Genomic DNA, 14,282 nt, shown 5'->3' on the forward strand with positions numbered 1-14,282 from the left:
GCAATAGTTATGTCACTATAAATTACTCACTAGAGCATTGAAGTGGACCATGTAAAGATGTGTCCTTCCCTTTACAACTCATTAATACCGTTAGAAATATGACAGCCTTGCCACGAATATAATAGATGCCTCTTGTATGAGTTCCTTTGCTGTCACTCGCAGCCTGCTTTCTGATTCACTAGTTGGTTTAATTCTTTGCCAACCATTGCTGTTTAATTTTGGGCCCAAGACACTTTGTAAATATCAAAAGGGTATGAAAGAAATATCGGAAATATTCTTGTAGTTAATGACCACGTTTACATGTTGATGTTTTTGAGGTTCATTTACTTTTTGTAATTCTATGAAACTATTTCAATTGGACTAACTCACATAAACTGCCATAAAGTTGGAATTTCAAATGTATTTACTTTCTAGTAACACACCCCATTTTAACTTTCCTCATGCAATCACTAAATTTTAATTATTTGTCCACAATCGGAAGCATCAGGAAGAACAAGAAAGGTTTGATGAAAATTACGAAGTTTTAAGGTTAACAATCCAAAACTTGCACCTTTCCTCATTCACAAATACCACCCAGACATTCAATAGGCACACCAACTGAAATTCAAATTAAACTGAAACACTGAAATTTCTTAATTAAAATACAACTGTGCCATTCATAATTGCATAAATATGTATTTTAATAGAAGACTCAGCATGATGAGGTGGTATGCGAAACAGAAGGGTAGGGCATGACAAAGACACAACACAACACATTTTGAAGATGATGTGATAAAGCTCCTTGCAATCTTAAATGCTGAATAACGCAGTAATGCAACTACATACACCAACCCCCATATTTCAAAGTATGAGCCTGGTTAGAATTGCGTTGGGTATGATGAATAACGGTTTCAATTCATGAAAAGAGCAGTCATTTACTCATCAACAACATCCAGGAGTCCAACAGCTTTTGACAATATTCAACGTGATTAGGAAAACAACAAGCTGCACTGTTCAACACCTAGAATGTTTGTTGCAGGTTCCAGTCATGTCCCTATTATTCTCTCAATGTAAATGTGATGGAAACAGGCATGTGGGAATTTTGCCTTTTAATTGTTTGCACAAATGGAGAAGAAGGATATTGATTTCAGTTTTAAAGCATATTTCCTCCACTTCTTGGCTGAGTGGCTATATTAACAGGTAGTATTTAAAAGTCTGTAATCTGCAAAGATGCCTCACGCATGATACCCCAACTACATAAAAATGAAGGAGGTTTTAATTAAGAGAGCAAAATAATGCGACTGTGTACGAAAGAATTTAAAGGCAATGCAAATTGATTTTGTACATGCTGTGTTATCTTTACCTAATTTCTTATCCTCATAATCATCAACCAGAAATTAGTTCTTGGGCATACTGTGATTCAGAAGCAACCTTCAACTCTGTGACTGAACAACTTGCAGGCCTATATTCATAAATTATTTTAGTTTTTGTACTGTGCGGGTGTTGACAGAGGTTGAAGGTGCCGTTGCCATGAAAATGTTGAGTGTCTGCCAGAGACATGAAGGACTCCAGGAGGGTCAGGTGAAGACGATCTTTGTCTCTCTTTTCCTTCTCTTTTGATCGCAAGAGAACTGTTCACTTTGATTTTGTTGAAAGTTACGCATCGTGACAACGACCCTGGTAATGATGCACTTGCTGTCTATGAGTTTCAGGCCAGAAATTGATGTTGAAACTGGACCATCCATCAGATTCACCACATCTGGCTATGCCAAAAACTGAACACTCATTTGAGGGGCCACAGAATTTCAGGGACATGCAATGGCCATCCTGAAAAGCATTCCTAAAGAGGAGTTACAGAAACGTTTCCAGCAGAGGATAAACCGCTTCACAAAGTGTATTGGTATGCAGGAAGACTGCTTCAAACATAACAGCAACCATTATTGGGCAAGTAATTAAACACAGCTTTTATGGGGCATTTCAGGGATGTAATTGTCACATCTCGTGAAACAAACATATATGTCATATGTTGAAGTTTGAAAAATGGAAATTTATTCTGAACTTCACAGGAAAAAATCTGTACCTCAGAGGATAGCCATTCCGTTCTGTTATTCCAAAGATATTTGAGACTATTTTATTGGATCATAAAGTGGTGATTTCAGAGAATAAAGTTAATGCCATGCAATACTAATAAATCTCATTATAAGAGCTTTAATACAGGTAACAAAAGAGGCTTACATTTTAGTTATGACCATTTACTCTAAGGTAGAAAATTAATTATACTGTAAACTCATTAACTCACACAACAGCAGAAGAACATTAAATATTGCAAATTAAATTATAATAACTGCAAGAACTAAACTGTTATTTCAATTAATTTTCATACAAAGCAAGAACTTAATGAGTAAATTATCAACTTTTCAACTTTACCTGGTGTGGCCAAGAATTTCATTTATGAGACAGAATGCACACTTTCAAAGTGCAGAATAACAAACATTACACTGGCACAGGGCACCAAATGTGACCAGTAAACAACACCGTTTACAATTGTGAAAACAAACATATATTTAAGCCATGAATGCACGACATAAAGGATCCACATTATTATCAACAGGTGCATTTTTACATCATTTTATGTAGGTGTAATATGAAATCACATTAAACAGTTTGCTCATATGAGTCCCATATAAGTTACAATCCACCCACAAGCATGTGATGGCTATGTTCAAATTGTGACCACCTCATTTCCTGGCAGTTTGTTTCCAGCTGCTGCACTGGCAAGTGTCACAGTTGATTCCACATTTAGTGAGACCGCAGACAAGATGATGGAATAATGCGCCTGATAATTGCTACAATACATACACTCCATGTACAGCAGGTATGGGTGGTTGATAGTGGCCCTTTATCACTTCAAATGAGGATTTGTCTGAGAAATAAACGAATAATAACAGAACAAAAGTGAAAGGAAACAATGAAGAATTGTGAGGTATTTTCTCGCTGGCCTCGGAGAATAAGCATCTGCCAGTTTAGGACCAAATCGTGTATTTTTATTCTCGAACTGTAAGCCAATAAGCAGGTAAACACATCAACTTACGTAAAATTATCCGAGTGTGTTCCTCGACAGGTTATTACAATATTTGACAATATTTATTGCCCGAAAACTCTTCATAAGTCAGATATTCAGGAAGAGGACTCTACACTGGATTTTCAGTGGGACTTTGATTCAGGACAGTTTTCGGGTTTGGACCGTCAGAGGCTACGTATTTCGGCTGTTACGTAAGCATCATCAGGTCTGTTATTGCATCGTTTATTTGTTACATAAAATGTTCTGTTACATTTATTCCATTCAGTTTATAATAAACAAATAAATAAATATTTTTTTGTGGAAATGTAGGAGAATCATATAGGAGCCAAATAAATCAGAACGAAATTCCCAGTTCTTGAGTTTTAAAAGCAAGAGCGACATAAGTCCCCGTTGTGAGGGGAATTAGACAACATAAAAATCATGATTTCCATCTCAGGCTCCTCCTTTAACGACACGGATCAGCCAACCTCATCTGAAAATACATTAGCTTTATTGGCGTTGGTAGGTTTGTAATTAAATTCATGTTTGCTGGCCTTAATGCAACTGTCCGCTGAGAATCGAGATCGAACATTGAACAGATCCCAAACACGCCTTTCTGCACACCACTCTAGCACTTGGGGCTGAAGTCCACCTCCGTTCCAGGCACGTATTGTTAATAGAAGAAACATTTTGATATGTGTGAAACACAAAAGTGTTAATAAACTAATATAAAAAACCATGTCCTTATAAATAGATATGATGAAATACACAGAATTAATTAACAAACTAAACTAATGTCGGATGACGGTTACATTAATTGTTATATAAAAGTGTTATATTTGTCTGTTATGGAAACAAATGATTAATTTGATCTTTCCACCAGATATTATTAATTCGATATGTTGAAGGAATGAAGACGTAACTGGCTGGGCATGTAGCACGCATGGGGCCAATGAAATGCACGCAGAGTTTTAGTCTCAAAGCCAAGGTCAGATGTTGGGATATAAATAAGGAGGTGTGATGTGATATTATGGGCTGGGTTCAAATGACCCTGTGCAGGGACCAGTAGCGTCGTAGCCTCCTGTAACCACTAAAGTAAAGTAAAGCTGTCCCACTATACGCCATGTAGGCGCTTGGGGTGAGTGGAGGTATAGCTCCTCTCTTCCTTGACCTCGGCACTAGATGGGGGCGAGTGGTCAGCATCAGGCCCCGGCCGGCTTTACCCCCGGGAAAGGACCCCTGTACCCATTGTATAGGAGGCTGGGTGGGCCCCAGAGCCGGTCTGGACGCAGAGGCTAGAGGAAAAATCCTCTGCCCACGTCGGGGATCGAACCCCAGTCGCCCAGTCCGTGGCCAGTCACTATACCGACAATACCGAATGTGTAATTGGTAATTGTGCAGACGTCGTTCCGCAAAACTGCCTTGATCGGAATCACTTTTGTCTCCGTTGATTAGAAATAAACTTCGATTAAGGAATTGTAATATGGTTGTCTAGCAAAAGTTTACAATCCGCATGAGTGACGTGGCCTTTATTGTTGTCTCAGAGAATGCGATCCGTCGGTCTGTCCCTCAAGCCTTGTTTCCGCTCTCCCGTTAAAAGCCAGAGAGGAAGGCTTCAAACAGGCTATTTAGTCTTTGATTTGCAAAATTTTGAATCCACCTAATCGTGTCAGAAAAGGAGGTAACGCTTGCACAAATTTTGTTCGGCTGCTTCTAAGATTGTCGTAATGTTTTCACACGTAAAGTTAAAGTGATCGAGAAACCGCAAACTTTTCATTTTTTCTGGATGGACAGTGACGAGAATTGTCGAGAGGCTGTCGAAGTTAGAACGGGAGGTTCGTCATCTGAAGTCTCGGCCGAGGAATGGCGGGGCGACTGGATGAAGGACGATGCGATGGGAAGTGCATGCAGAAGGCATGGGGAAACATTTTAGACTGAAAATTTTAATTATTGGGGCCCACAGGTAAGATGAAGAGACACGTGAGAGTACAAAATAATAAAATGGAGCGCAATGAAACAGGATCGGGTGATAATGTTAGCCTGGATGAAACAAAAGAAATGCGTACAAAGTGTTGGAGAGGAAACCTCTTGGAATGCGGTCACCAGGAAGACGAGGAGAAAGAGGGGGAATGGAGGAGAAGCTCACGTAGCTCTGTGACGCCGTGCGCCGCTTCCATCGAGGTTGATGGAAGCTTTGAATTGTCGCTGAAGAGAAATATCACACGGAATCTGAGGATGCGATAAATTAGTGCGTCAGACTGTTTTCGAAGTCGTGACCGGAAGAGTCGATGCGATATCCACCAAGTGAAGGTATTTGATGTGATACCTGACACATGAGTTTACGAGATAGTTGTTATTCTGACAGCGCGATTTGTCATCGTAACGTGACTTCGCAAGTCTCCACTCGACTGTTTCTCTGGGAAAGTTTATCATAAACTTAGGAGTTATCGAGGCGTGTGTCAGCTGCTGATCTTTATCACTGACCACGTGTAATTCTGATGCCGAATTTGGTCCCCGTTTCTTCACTTCTGCATTCAGCTCAATCAGCTCATGAGAAGTTGTGTCAAAAGCTTTCTTGTAGTCCACCCAGGCCATTGACAGGTTGCGCTTATAATGGACCGCATCTTGACAGATGCATCTGTCAATCAACAGATTGTCCTTGCAACCTTCAATGCCACGTTTTTATTATTATATCCCATGTATTCACCACTTTATGGGGTATGTACTCGAGACAGACCTTGTCCCTAAGGTACATAGGGCAGCAGCTATTTCCGGGATACATTTTGTTTTTAATATGTATTACATGTATTATATTATTTTATTTTACGACAGTGTCTTTCGAATGATGTATGAAGTTCCCAAAATGGCAGTTTTCTGAAGTTCCCTGACGTCGTGTTCGCCCGGGATGTTGGCCAAATATTTCCTGAGCGACCTGGAGACAGTTCCTGTCGCTCCTATAATTATTGGAATTACTTTTGCTTGAACCTTCCACATTCTCTGTATTTCTATGATAAGTTCCTTCTATTTCAAGATCTTCTCAGCTTCCTTCTTCATCACATTTCCTTCAATTAAGAGGCAAGTTCCATTTTTGTTTCGGATTATAATATTTGGTTTATTATTTGAAATGGTTCTTTCTGTTCTGATTTGCTGGTTCCACAAAATAGTTATTTGGCCATCTTCACTTGTCTTCACTGTCTTCGGGATGTGTTCACACCAGTTATTCTCTTCTAGCTTTACCCGAGTGTTCCTGCATATGTTAAAATGTGACTGAGTACACACACGATCATGTCGTTGTATATACTGCTCTTTTGCCAGCACGGGGCATCCGGACATAACGTGACCTCTCGCCTCATCAAATTGCTTACACAGTCTGCGTTTGCTGTCTGTATCTTTTTTTTATATTTTTGTTGTGTAATATTTTGTGTTTAGTGCCTGGTCTTGTGCTGCTATAATCTGGCTTTCAGTTTCCCCTTTCAGATCTCCTCTTGTGAGCCACAGAAACGTGTCTTCTTTGCTTATAAGTTGTCTGTCCAAACTTCGGAGATACTGTCCATGCATTATTTTGTTCTCCCATTTCCTCTTTATTCTTTCTTGGATCAATGTCTTAATTTGTTTTCCTTCGTTTGTGTCACTGATTTCATCTTCAGAATTTAGTTCTCCTTTGATTTTCGATGCTGTCTTAGTTATTGAGTTCATTATTGCTTGAGACCTGTCGTGTAATTTTATGATATTAACATATGGATCCTTCTGATGCTTTATGTGCAAACACTCTGCAATATTAACTATTTCACTTTTGTATGCTGCTTCAAGTTGTGCCAGTCCTCTTTCCCCTTCCTTCCTCTTTACGTAAATTCTGTCTGCGTCTGCCTTCGGGTGATGCATCCCATAAATTGTCAACAGTTTCCTAGTTTTCCTGTCAATTTTCTTCAGTTCTTCCAGTCTCCAGTTAATTATTCCAAAACTGTACCTCAGTACTGGAACTGCTAATGCATTTATGGCAGTGATTTTGTTTCTGGCATTCAGTTCAGATTTCAGTATCATCCTTAATCTTCCATTATATTCCTTCTTCAGTTTATCTTTCATTTGTAGATGTTGTATGCCGTCTCCTTCCTCAATTCCTAAGTATTTGTATGTTTTCCCTTGTTCAAGCTGTTGTATTTCTGTGTCCATATCAATTAACAGATTTTCTGATTCAGCAAATTTTCCTTTTTTATACACAACCTTTGCACATTTGTCTAGTCCAAATTTCATTCCAATATCCTTACTGAATGTCCTAACTGTACGTAGTTGTTTCTGAAGTTCAGTCTCTTATTTGCATATCAGTTTTAAGTCGTCCATGTAGATCAGGTTTTAGTCTCATATTCTTCATATCCTATATTCATTCGGTTGAGCTCTGCTGTAAGTTTGATTAAACTAATACAAAATAATAATGGTGAGAGCGAATCACCTTGAAATATTCCACAATTTACTCTGATATCTGTTGTTTCGGTTATTTTAATTCCTTCGAAGAAAGGGTCGATTGTATTAAGTGAGAGCCTTGGGGGACCCATGTGTGCTCTCTCGGAGGAATGAAACTAGTGAGCCAGCGGGAATAGCAGAGAGTATCTTCAAGGAAGGTTGTCAGAAACTTGTATAAGTGTGTTTTAAAGAAGCCATGTAATAAAGGCACACTTAAATTTCCAGTCAATTGCTATCTCTTCATTGCACATTCGATCCCCGTTAACGACCCTGAGTACCCGAGCTAGCTGGAGCAAGAACCGAAGAAGGTGGACGTTATAGGTTAGGTTAGGTTTAAGCTAATACTAAAAATGTGTTATATAAAATCTGTTGTGAATGGGCGTTAAAGAGTAAGGTTTAAATGAAATGACAAATTATTTATCGTATTAACATATATAAATTGTCGCTATAACCTGAAACTTACTATAGGTTATTACAACCGGATGGAAAATCTTTTTACTATAAAAATTTGTGATTAGTCGTTGTCTTCAAAAAATGACGTCATCAACAATGCCAACAGATATTTGTTTACTCGGCATTGTTGTGGAACACAACAATGCCTTGCAAACAAATATCTGTTGGCATTGTTGAAGTTGACACAACAATGCCGAGTAAACAAATAACGCTTCACAACAAAAGAAATCAAAGAATATCAAGTCAGTCGCATTATCACTGCTCCAGAAACAGCACGTCGCATTCTTAAGAATTGACTGACAGTTGTCCTAAAACATCAGGAAAGTGAAAGAAGAAGTTATCAAGTATTTGGAGTACCAACTCCAACAAGGTAAAGTGATACTCATTCGATATATTACGATGATGAAAACTATTATAAAAAGAACTGTTGGCCTCTGATCAGCGACGTAAAGAAGTAAAATATCAGATTACAGGAAGCGCTCCGAAAAGATTAGCCATCGTTGTCGTCAAAAAATGACGTCATCAACAATATCACCTTATATTTGTTTATACACGGGGGTTAGTTTAGTGTCTTACTTAAGATTTTAAAACACAACCAAACCACTTCGGGAGGTTGGTCAAGTGTTTAAACACCCCATTCGTTGTGGTTAATTTAGTTTCTTACTCTGTGGTTAAAACACTTGAATGAGACACTAAACTAACACCTCTTCGGGACTAACCAAGGTTGGTTGCGTTTTACAAACTTGACCAACCCCCCCTAGGAGCTCCGAAAGGAGCGCCCTGCTCTAGTGTTTTAAAATTGCAGATATGTACCTAATTAAATTTAAAGAAAAGAATTTTCCGTTATTAGTAAATCTTCAATAATTTAAGTGTTTTTTTTATTATTTGTAGTGTTCTGTCTGACGACAGGTCCATATATTATGAACAGGATCCTTCCAACCTCTTCAGATTGTCAGGGACCTGCTCATACATATATACATTCTTGGCAGAGATGATCAGAAGTGGTTTGCCATTGCCTTCTTCTGTGTGTGAGTGGAGTAATTGTTGGGATGCCACGGAGAAACCGGGGAAGCCCCCGGAGGAAACCTCCGTGATGCCTAAACCACGGCCTTGCCCAACACAAGTTATAAATTTGAGCACCACCGGGAATTGAACCCGGGACCCCATGATTACAAGGCTAGTGTTCTGACCGCTAGACCACCGTGGCGAACAATTTAAGTGGTGTGTGTCTGTAAATAAACTTACATATTTATTACATTAGCGTCTTTCTCTTTCATTCAAGCAGGCTCTTCAAGGTTACGATTAACCAGGATTATATATACAACCTACCCAGATAATCGGAAGTCAACTGTAATTATAGCCTTGAGATGCAAAACAAAATTTAATTCGCTTCCGATCCAAAACATTTCAAAGCTGTAAATATATTTAACTCATTATTTGTACATCTCAATTGTTTAAACACTTCGTTTTCATTTCATTGTTGCAGCGTGTTGATACATTATTTACATTGTTAGAAGTTTACTGACGTCATCAACAAAACTCCCCCAACACAGACGTGAAATAAACAGAACGGAGCGGAACAGAGAACAGTCAGCAACGAACAATTTGAAAGAGAACATAATTTTATAAGGTAAGTGGCAAGTGGCCTCCTGACTAAAACTTTGTTTGCATCTTTCATCTGCAAAATTATTACAGCTCAACTCGCAGCTAATGGTATGGCTCACATATTAAGTGTAGAGAATTATTCTTCGTTATGATCCGTACAATCTCGTCTTTTAACCTTTCAGATGGAAAATAACTTCACAGTTGATACGAACAGCACCGAAATCGTCAAAACTCTAGAAGTTGTACTCGGATTCGCAGTGGTGGCTCTTTGCGCACTTTGCATTCTATTTGTCACATATTGCTTCATACGAACTATTTATGAGCGATATCAGTAAGTATACTTGCATACTGCTTAGAACATTAATGATTTTAAGCAGACGTTTAGAATTCCGAGAATATTTTGATAAGGAACTGAGAAAAGTACGATTTTTCATATTTTGCAATAAGAAAATGTCTAAATTAAAAGTCATAAAATTCGCTACAAGAAATCTGAACAACCTCCCGAAGTATTAATATAACACCCAGGTGGCGTATCCATAATCTGGATTTTGCATGCAACACCGAAACGTCAGTCAACTTCTAAAGACTTTTACATCGAATGTCAAAGACGGCTGAAAAATATCTGTTCAAAAATCGGCTATATGACATTAATTTTAAGCTTGAAATGCAAATGCCTATAATTTAGTACAAGGTTTTGTAGCTTCTAAACGTTTCGGTTTTATAACTTTAAAATTAACATTTTTAATGCGTCCTTAGTCCAATTGGTTGCCTGACATAAGGAAGAGTCGCAGGAGCCAAGAGGTCACCTCATCACCCATGCACAATAATCTCCTTTATCTCTGTGACCTCAATCTGTGTTACAGGTCTACTCATGAATCACCACATAATTCGACACTGAGTACGATAAGTGCAGTTTCCAGCACAGAAATCACCAACAATTCCACACGTGTACAACAACTACCACCCGTTCCAATCTTAATACTAAAGGTCATTGTATTCATTTTGTGGTATCTAATTTTGATGCATCTAGAGTTATTGATATTGCATTCAGCCCGAAATAAGTAAGTACACTTGCATACTCTTTGAAATATTTATGATAGTAAGCAGACGTTTTGAATTCCGAGAATATTTCGCTAAGTAACACAGAAAATTACAATTTTTTATATTTTACGATAAGAAAACGTCTAAATTTAAAGACTAATAACATTCACTACGTAAAATTTGGAGCAGCCCACAAAGGATTATTGTAACAGCCAGGTGGTGTAACTATTATCTGGATTTAGCACGCAACTCCGAAACGTCAGTCAACTTCTAAAGACTTTTCCATCGAATGTCAAAGACGGCTGAAAAATATCTGTTCAAAAATCGGCTATATGACATTAATTTTAAGCTTGAAATGCAAATGCCTTTAATTTAGTACAAGGTTTTGTAGCTTCTAAACGTTTCGGTTTTATAACTTTAAAATTAACATTTTTAATGCGTCCTTAGTCCAATTGGTTGCCTGACATAAGGAAGAGTCGCAGGAGCCAAGAGGTCACCTCATCACCCATGCACAATAATCTCCTTTATCTCTGTGATCTCAATCTGTGTTACAGGTTTACTCATGAATCACCACATAATTCGACACTGAGTACGATAAGTGCAGATTCCAACACAGAAATCACCAACAATTCCACACGTGTACAAGAATTCCTACCATTTATCGCACTCATCTTGAGTAATCTCATTGTGATTTCAGTAATTGTGTTATATGACGTGTTATTAAAAATATATATACAGCGAAAAGAGTAAGTACAGTTGCATATTGATTCGAATATTTATAATGGTAAGCAGACGTTTTGAATTCCTAGAATATTTGGCTAAGTAACACAGAAAATTACAATTTTTTATATGTTACGATAAGAAGGCGTCTAAATTTAAAGACTAATAAAATTCACTACGTAGAATTTGTAGCAGTCCACAAAGGATTATTGTAGTAACCACGTGGCGTAACTATTATCTGGATTTAACACGGAATTCCGAAACGTCTGTCAACTTCCATAGACTGAAAGAACGAATCTCAATTACGGCTGAAAAATATCTGTTCAAAAATCGGCTATATGACATTAATTTTAGGTCTGAAATGCAAATTCCTTTTAATACAAGGTTTTGTAGCGTCTAAATGTTTTAACATTTTTAATGCGTCCTTAGTCCAATTGGTTTCCTGACATAAGGAAGAGTCGCAGGAGCCAAGAGGTCACCCCATCATCCACTTACAAAAATCTCCTTTATCTCTGTGACCTCAATCTGTGTTACAGGTTTACTCATGAATCACCACATAATTCGACACTGAGTACGATAAGTGCAGATTCCAACAGACGCGCAGAAGAAAAAGAATGAAGAAGAATTTGTATTATTCTAATGGCATTGCTAAATAGTTTGATTAAGAAATTGCTTATTTAACTTGAGGCTAAGATGGGTCTGTGGTAGCTGAAATATGTTATAAAATTTGTGCACTTTAGAGTATCAAACACCATATCTATGCAAGATTTTTATCTAGTAGAACTACAACGAGGATTTTACATCAACATTAAGCCAAACGTTTTCTGCATTAATGTGACAAAGCTTTGATTTTCCTCCTTCTTTAAATCAATGTTAAAATCTATGGGCATTGTGTTACGACCTCCTGTGGCCATAATTGAAAACATCTCTGTAATTTTTAGAGCAGTATAACAGATTTCTTAATAAATCTTATATAAGATAAGTAATTGTGATATTGTAAAACGTTTTTAACATCGCAATATTATCTACTCTACGTCTCACTTCTACAAACGATTCACAGCAGAGCTCTTTCCGCAATAACGAAAGCGGATTGTTGACGGAAGTAATGTAACACAACAATGCCGAGTAAAGAGATGACGTAATAATTAGTTTCTTAGGTAACACAACAATGCACGCAGGAGTTCATATAAAAGCTGACCATTGTCGGTCCATATTTACACATTGTTGGTATGGATCTTAACACATTTTCGTTACGCTGTTTTTGCCGAATGACCCTTCCGTGTAGACGTATTTACGTCAAAAATCTTTCTGCCTCAGTACACCGCTCCCCGGATATACCGCGAGCTGTACTGCCTGACGCTGCCGGAGGAAATAATTTCCGAGAAAAATATTCACGTTCTTTTGCAAACCTTGCACTGCGGGAGGCTTCCCCACTCAAATGACCCAGTGTTTGCGAGAGAGGAAGGAGGCGGGGGTTCTCGGAAATCCCAGGGCCCTTTACCCTCCAGCCGAGTTAAGAAGCAAAAGGAATGTTTATCGAACAAAAAAATTCCCGTTCGGTTCGAGTTTTATTCTTGCGATGTTATCCTGTCCTGTCGCGCGATTTCCTTACCTCCTCCAACACAAATGATCGGTTTCCCCGAAAATGAGTCAGATCGGAGCAGTGCAATTTGCTGTACTTTGTGATATACGGGCAGTCAGAGATACCCTCGAGGAACGGGAACTCCCAGAGATGTGATCGACCAGTGGGTCGATATTGACAAAGCTGTCATTAACTGACGAAAACATTGTAAATATCACAAATATGGTCGGATTTCACTCGCGAATATATTCGGAGTCCGTTCGGAGCGAGAATCGATGAATTGGAAAGAATTTGTAGGCATCGGTTATAACGATGGGTCAAAATCCGTCCCCCGAAAACCAGAGTATGATCGGGGAGCGGTGTAACTGGTTTTCTTGAAAAGAATACGTTACACGTGACAGGCTGTTGATAATTCACATTTGTCGCCTGCTGCACATACGACAAAGCATATCCTTCGTAAGGAAATTAATTTGGATAATGATTTATAACCTATAAAACTAAAAACTTAGCCATTCTTTGTAACGCAGATGAGGCGTACACACGGACAAAAATTTAAGAGTGTAATTAACCATCTGACGTCTTCCTCGTGGCTTGTTTCGCCTCGAGACGCCAATATAAGATCGGTTGGAAATCAGCAAGTTTAAAAAATCGTGAAAAAATCATCAACCCCCGAGTCCCACAAATGAACAAGTGAGTTTCAGATAATTAAAATGTCACAGCCGTTAAAAAGGCGATCAGGTTCAATGCATTTACATTAAGGTATTCCAGAAAAATTTAAGCTTAAATGAAAAATTTGCTTTACTTACCTAAGCATCAAAATCTCGTTCTTTAAACAAGTGACTTAGTCGTGAGTTCATCACATTACCAACAATATTTTTTTTCAAGAGTTGTCGCAAGCCGTGATTACAATCGACCGAGAACAAGCAAACAGGATCTGCTTCCGGAAAAACATTTTTTTAAAAACCGAGACGCAAAAGGTTGCTGCAGGTTAAAACTGTCATAACAAAAAGGTTCTTGTACCGTATTAGATTTTTTTACGTGAAAACGTCTTTAAAATCGATGCCGGGTGTGGGGAGGCAATCGCGCCCAAATGAGCGACAGTTTCTGTCGAAGTAATTTCAAACTTCAATAACTCGGCTAAAAATAGACATAGCGCCGCCATTTTAGTCTCGTTTTAAAGAGCAAGGATGAAAGTTTGTGCCAGTACCGCTCCGACATTCGTGGCGGCCGGACGTCGCGAACTGCGCACGCGCAAATTAAACCCACGATTTTCGACTTTCCGGATTCGACACGTGTCCATAAACGGGATCATATCTCAGACACTAATTATCCGATCAGAGTGAACGAAGTGTTGTTTTGAAGAGGAGTTTATATGTTACAACT

At 38.4% G+C, this 14,282-nt stretch overlaps 2 protein-coding genes across 3 annotated transcripts in view; one reads left to right on the forward strand and one right to left on the reverse strand.

Moving 5' to 3' along the window:
• Positions 1 to 14,282, reverse strand: part of LOC110837201 (mariner Mos1 transposase) — a 157,305-nt gene that overhangs the window by 106,610 nt on the left and 36,413 nt on the right. The window lies entirely within an intron of this gene.
• LOC110839336 (uncharacterized) lies at positions 8,131 to 12,303 on the forward strand. 2 transcript variants are annotated; one of them, XM_087346933.1, is made up of 6 exons: positions 8,131 to 8,321; positions 9,438 to 9,581; positions 9,739 to 9,887; positions 10,420 to 10,617; positions 11,152 to 11,343; positions 11,854 to 12,303. In XM_087346933.1, exons 3-6 carry the CDS (start codon positions 9,739 to 9,741, stop codon positions 11,933 to 11,935), a joined length of 621 nt encoding a protein of 206 aa, XP_087203059.1. In that variant the 5' UTR covers positions 8,131 to 8,321; positions 9,438 to 9,581; the 3' UTR covers positions 11,936 to 12,303. The 2 variants fall into 2 exon arrangements, with proteins under 2 accessions (XP_087203059.1, XP_087203060.1); XM_087346934.1 differs by lacking the exon at positions 8,131 to 8,321 and adding an exon at positions 8,820 to 9,172.

This window comes from Zootermopsis nevadensis, unplaced genomic scaffold, assembly GCF_977971745.1.
Source record: "Zootermopsis nevadensis isolate Lab colony 2312 unplaced genomic scaffold, Znev_1.0 Znev_ptg000011l, whole genome shotgun sequence".
Taxonomy (NCBI): Eukaryota; Metazoa; Arthropoda; class Insecta; order Blattodea; family Termopsidae; genus Zootermopsis; species Zootermopsis nevadensis.

What these genes read in the sequence shown, in the direction of transcription:
- LOC110839336 (XM_087346933.1), top strand. Translation starts at nt 9,739, where the DNA reads ATGGAAAATAACTTCACAGTTGATACGAACAGCACCGAAATCGTCAAA. An exon ending in TTGCATTCAGCCCGAAATAA is followed by an intron (nt 10,618 to 11,151) that starts GTAAGTACACTT and finishes TCTGTGTTACAG; the next exon opens with GTTTACTCATGAATCACCAC. An exon ending in ATATATATACAGCGAAAAGA is followed by an intron (nt 11,344 to 11,853) that starts GTAAGTACAGTT and finishes TCTGTGTTACAG; the next exon opens with GTTTACTCATGAATCACCAC.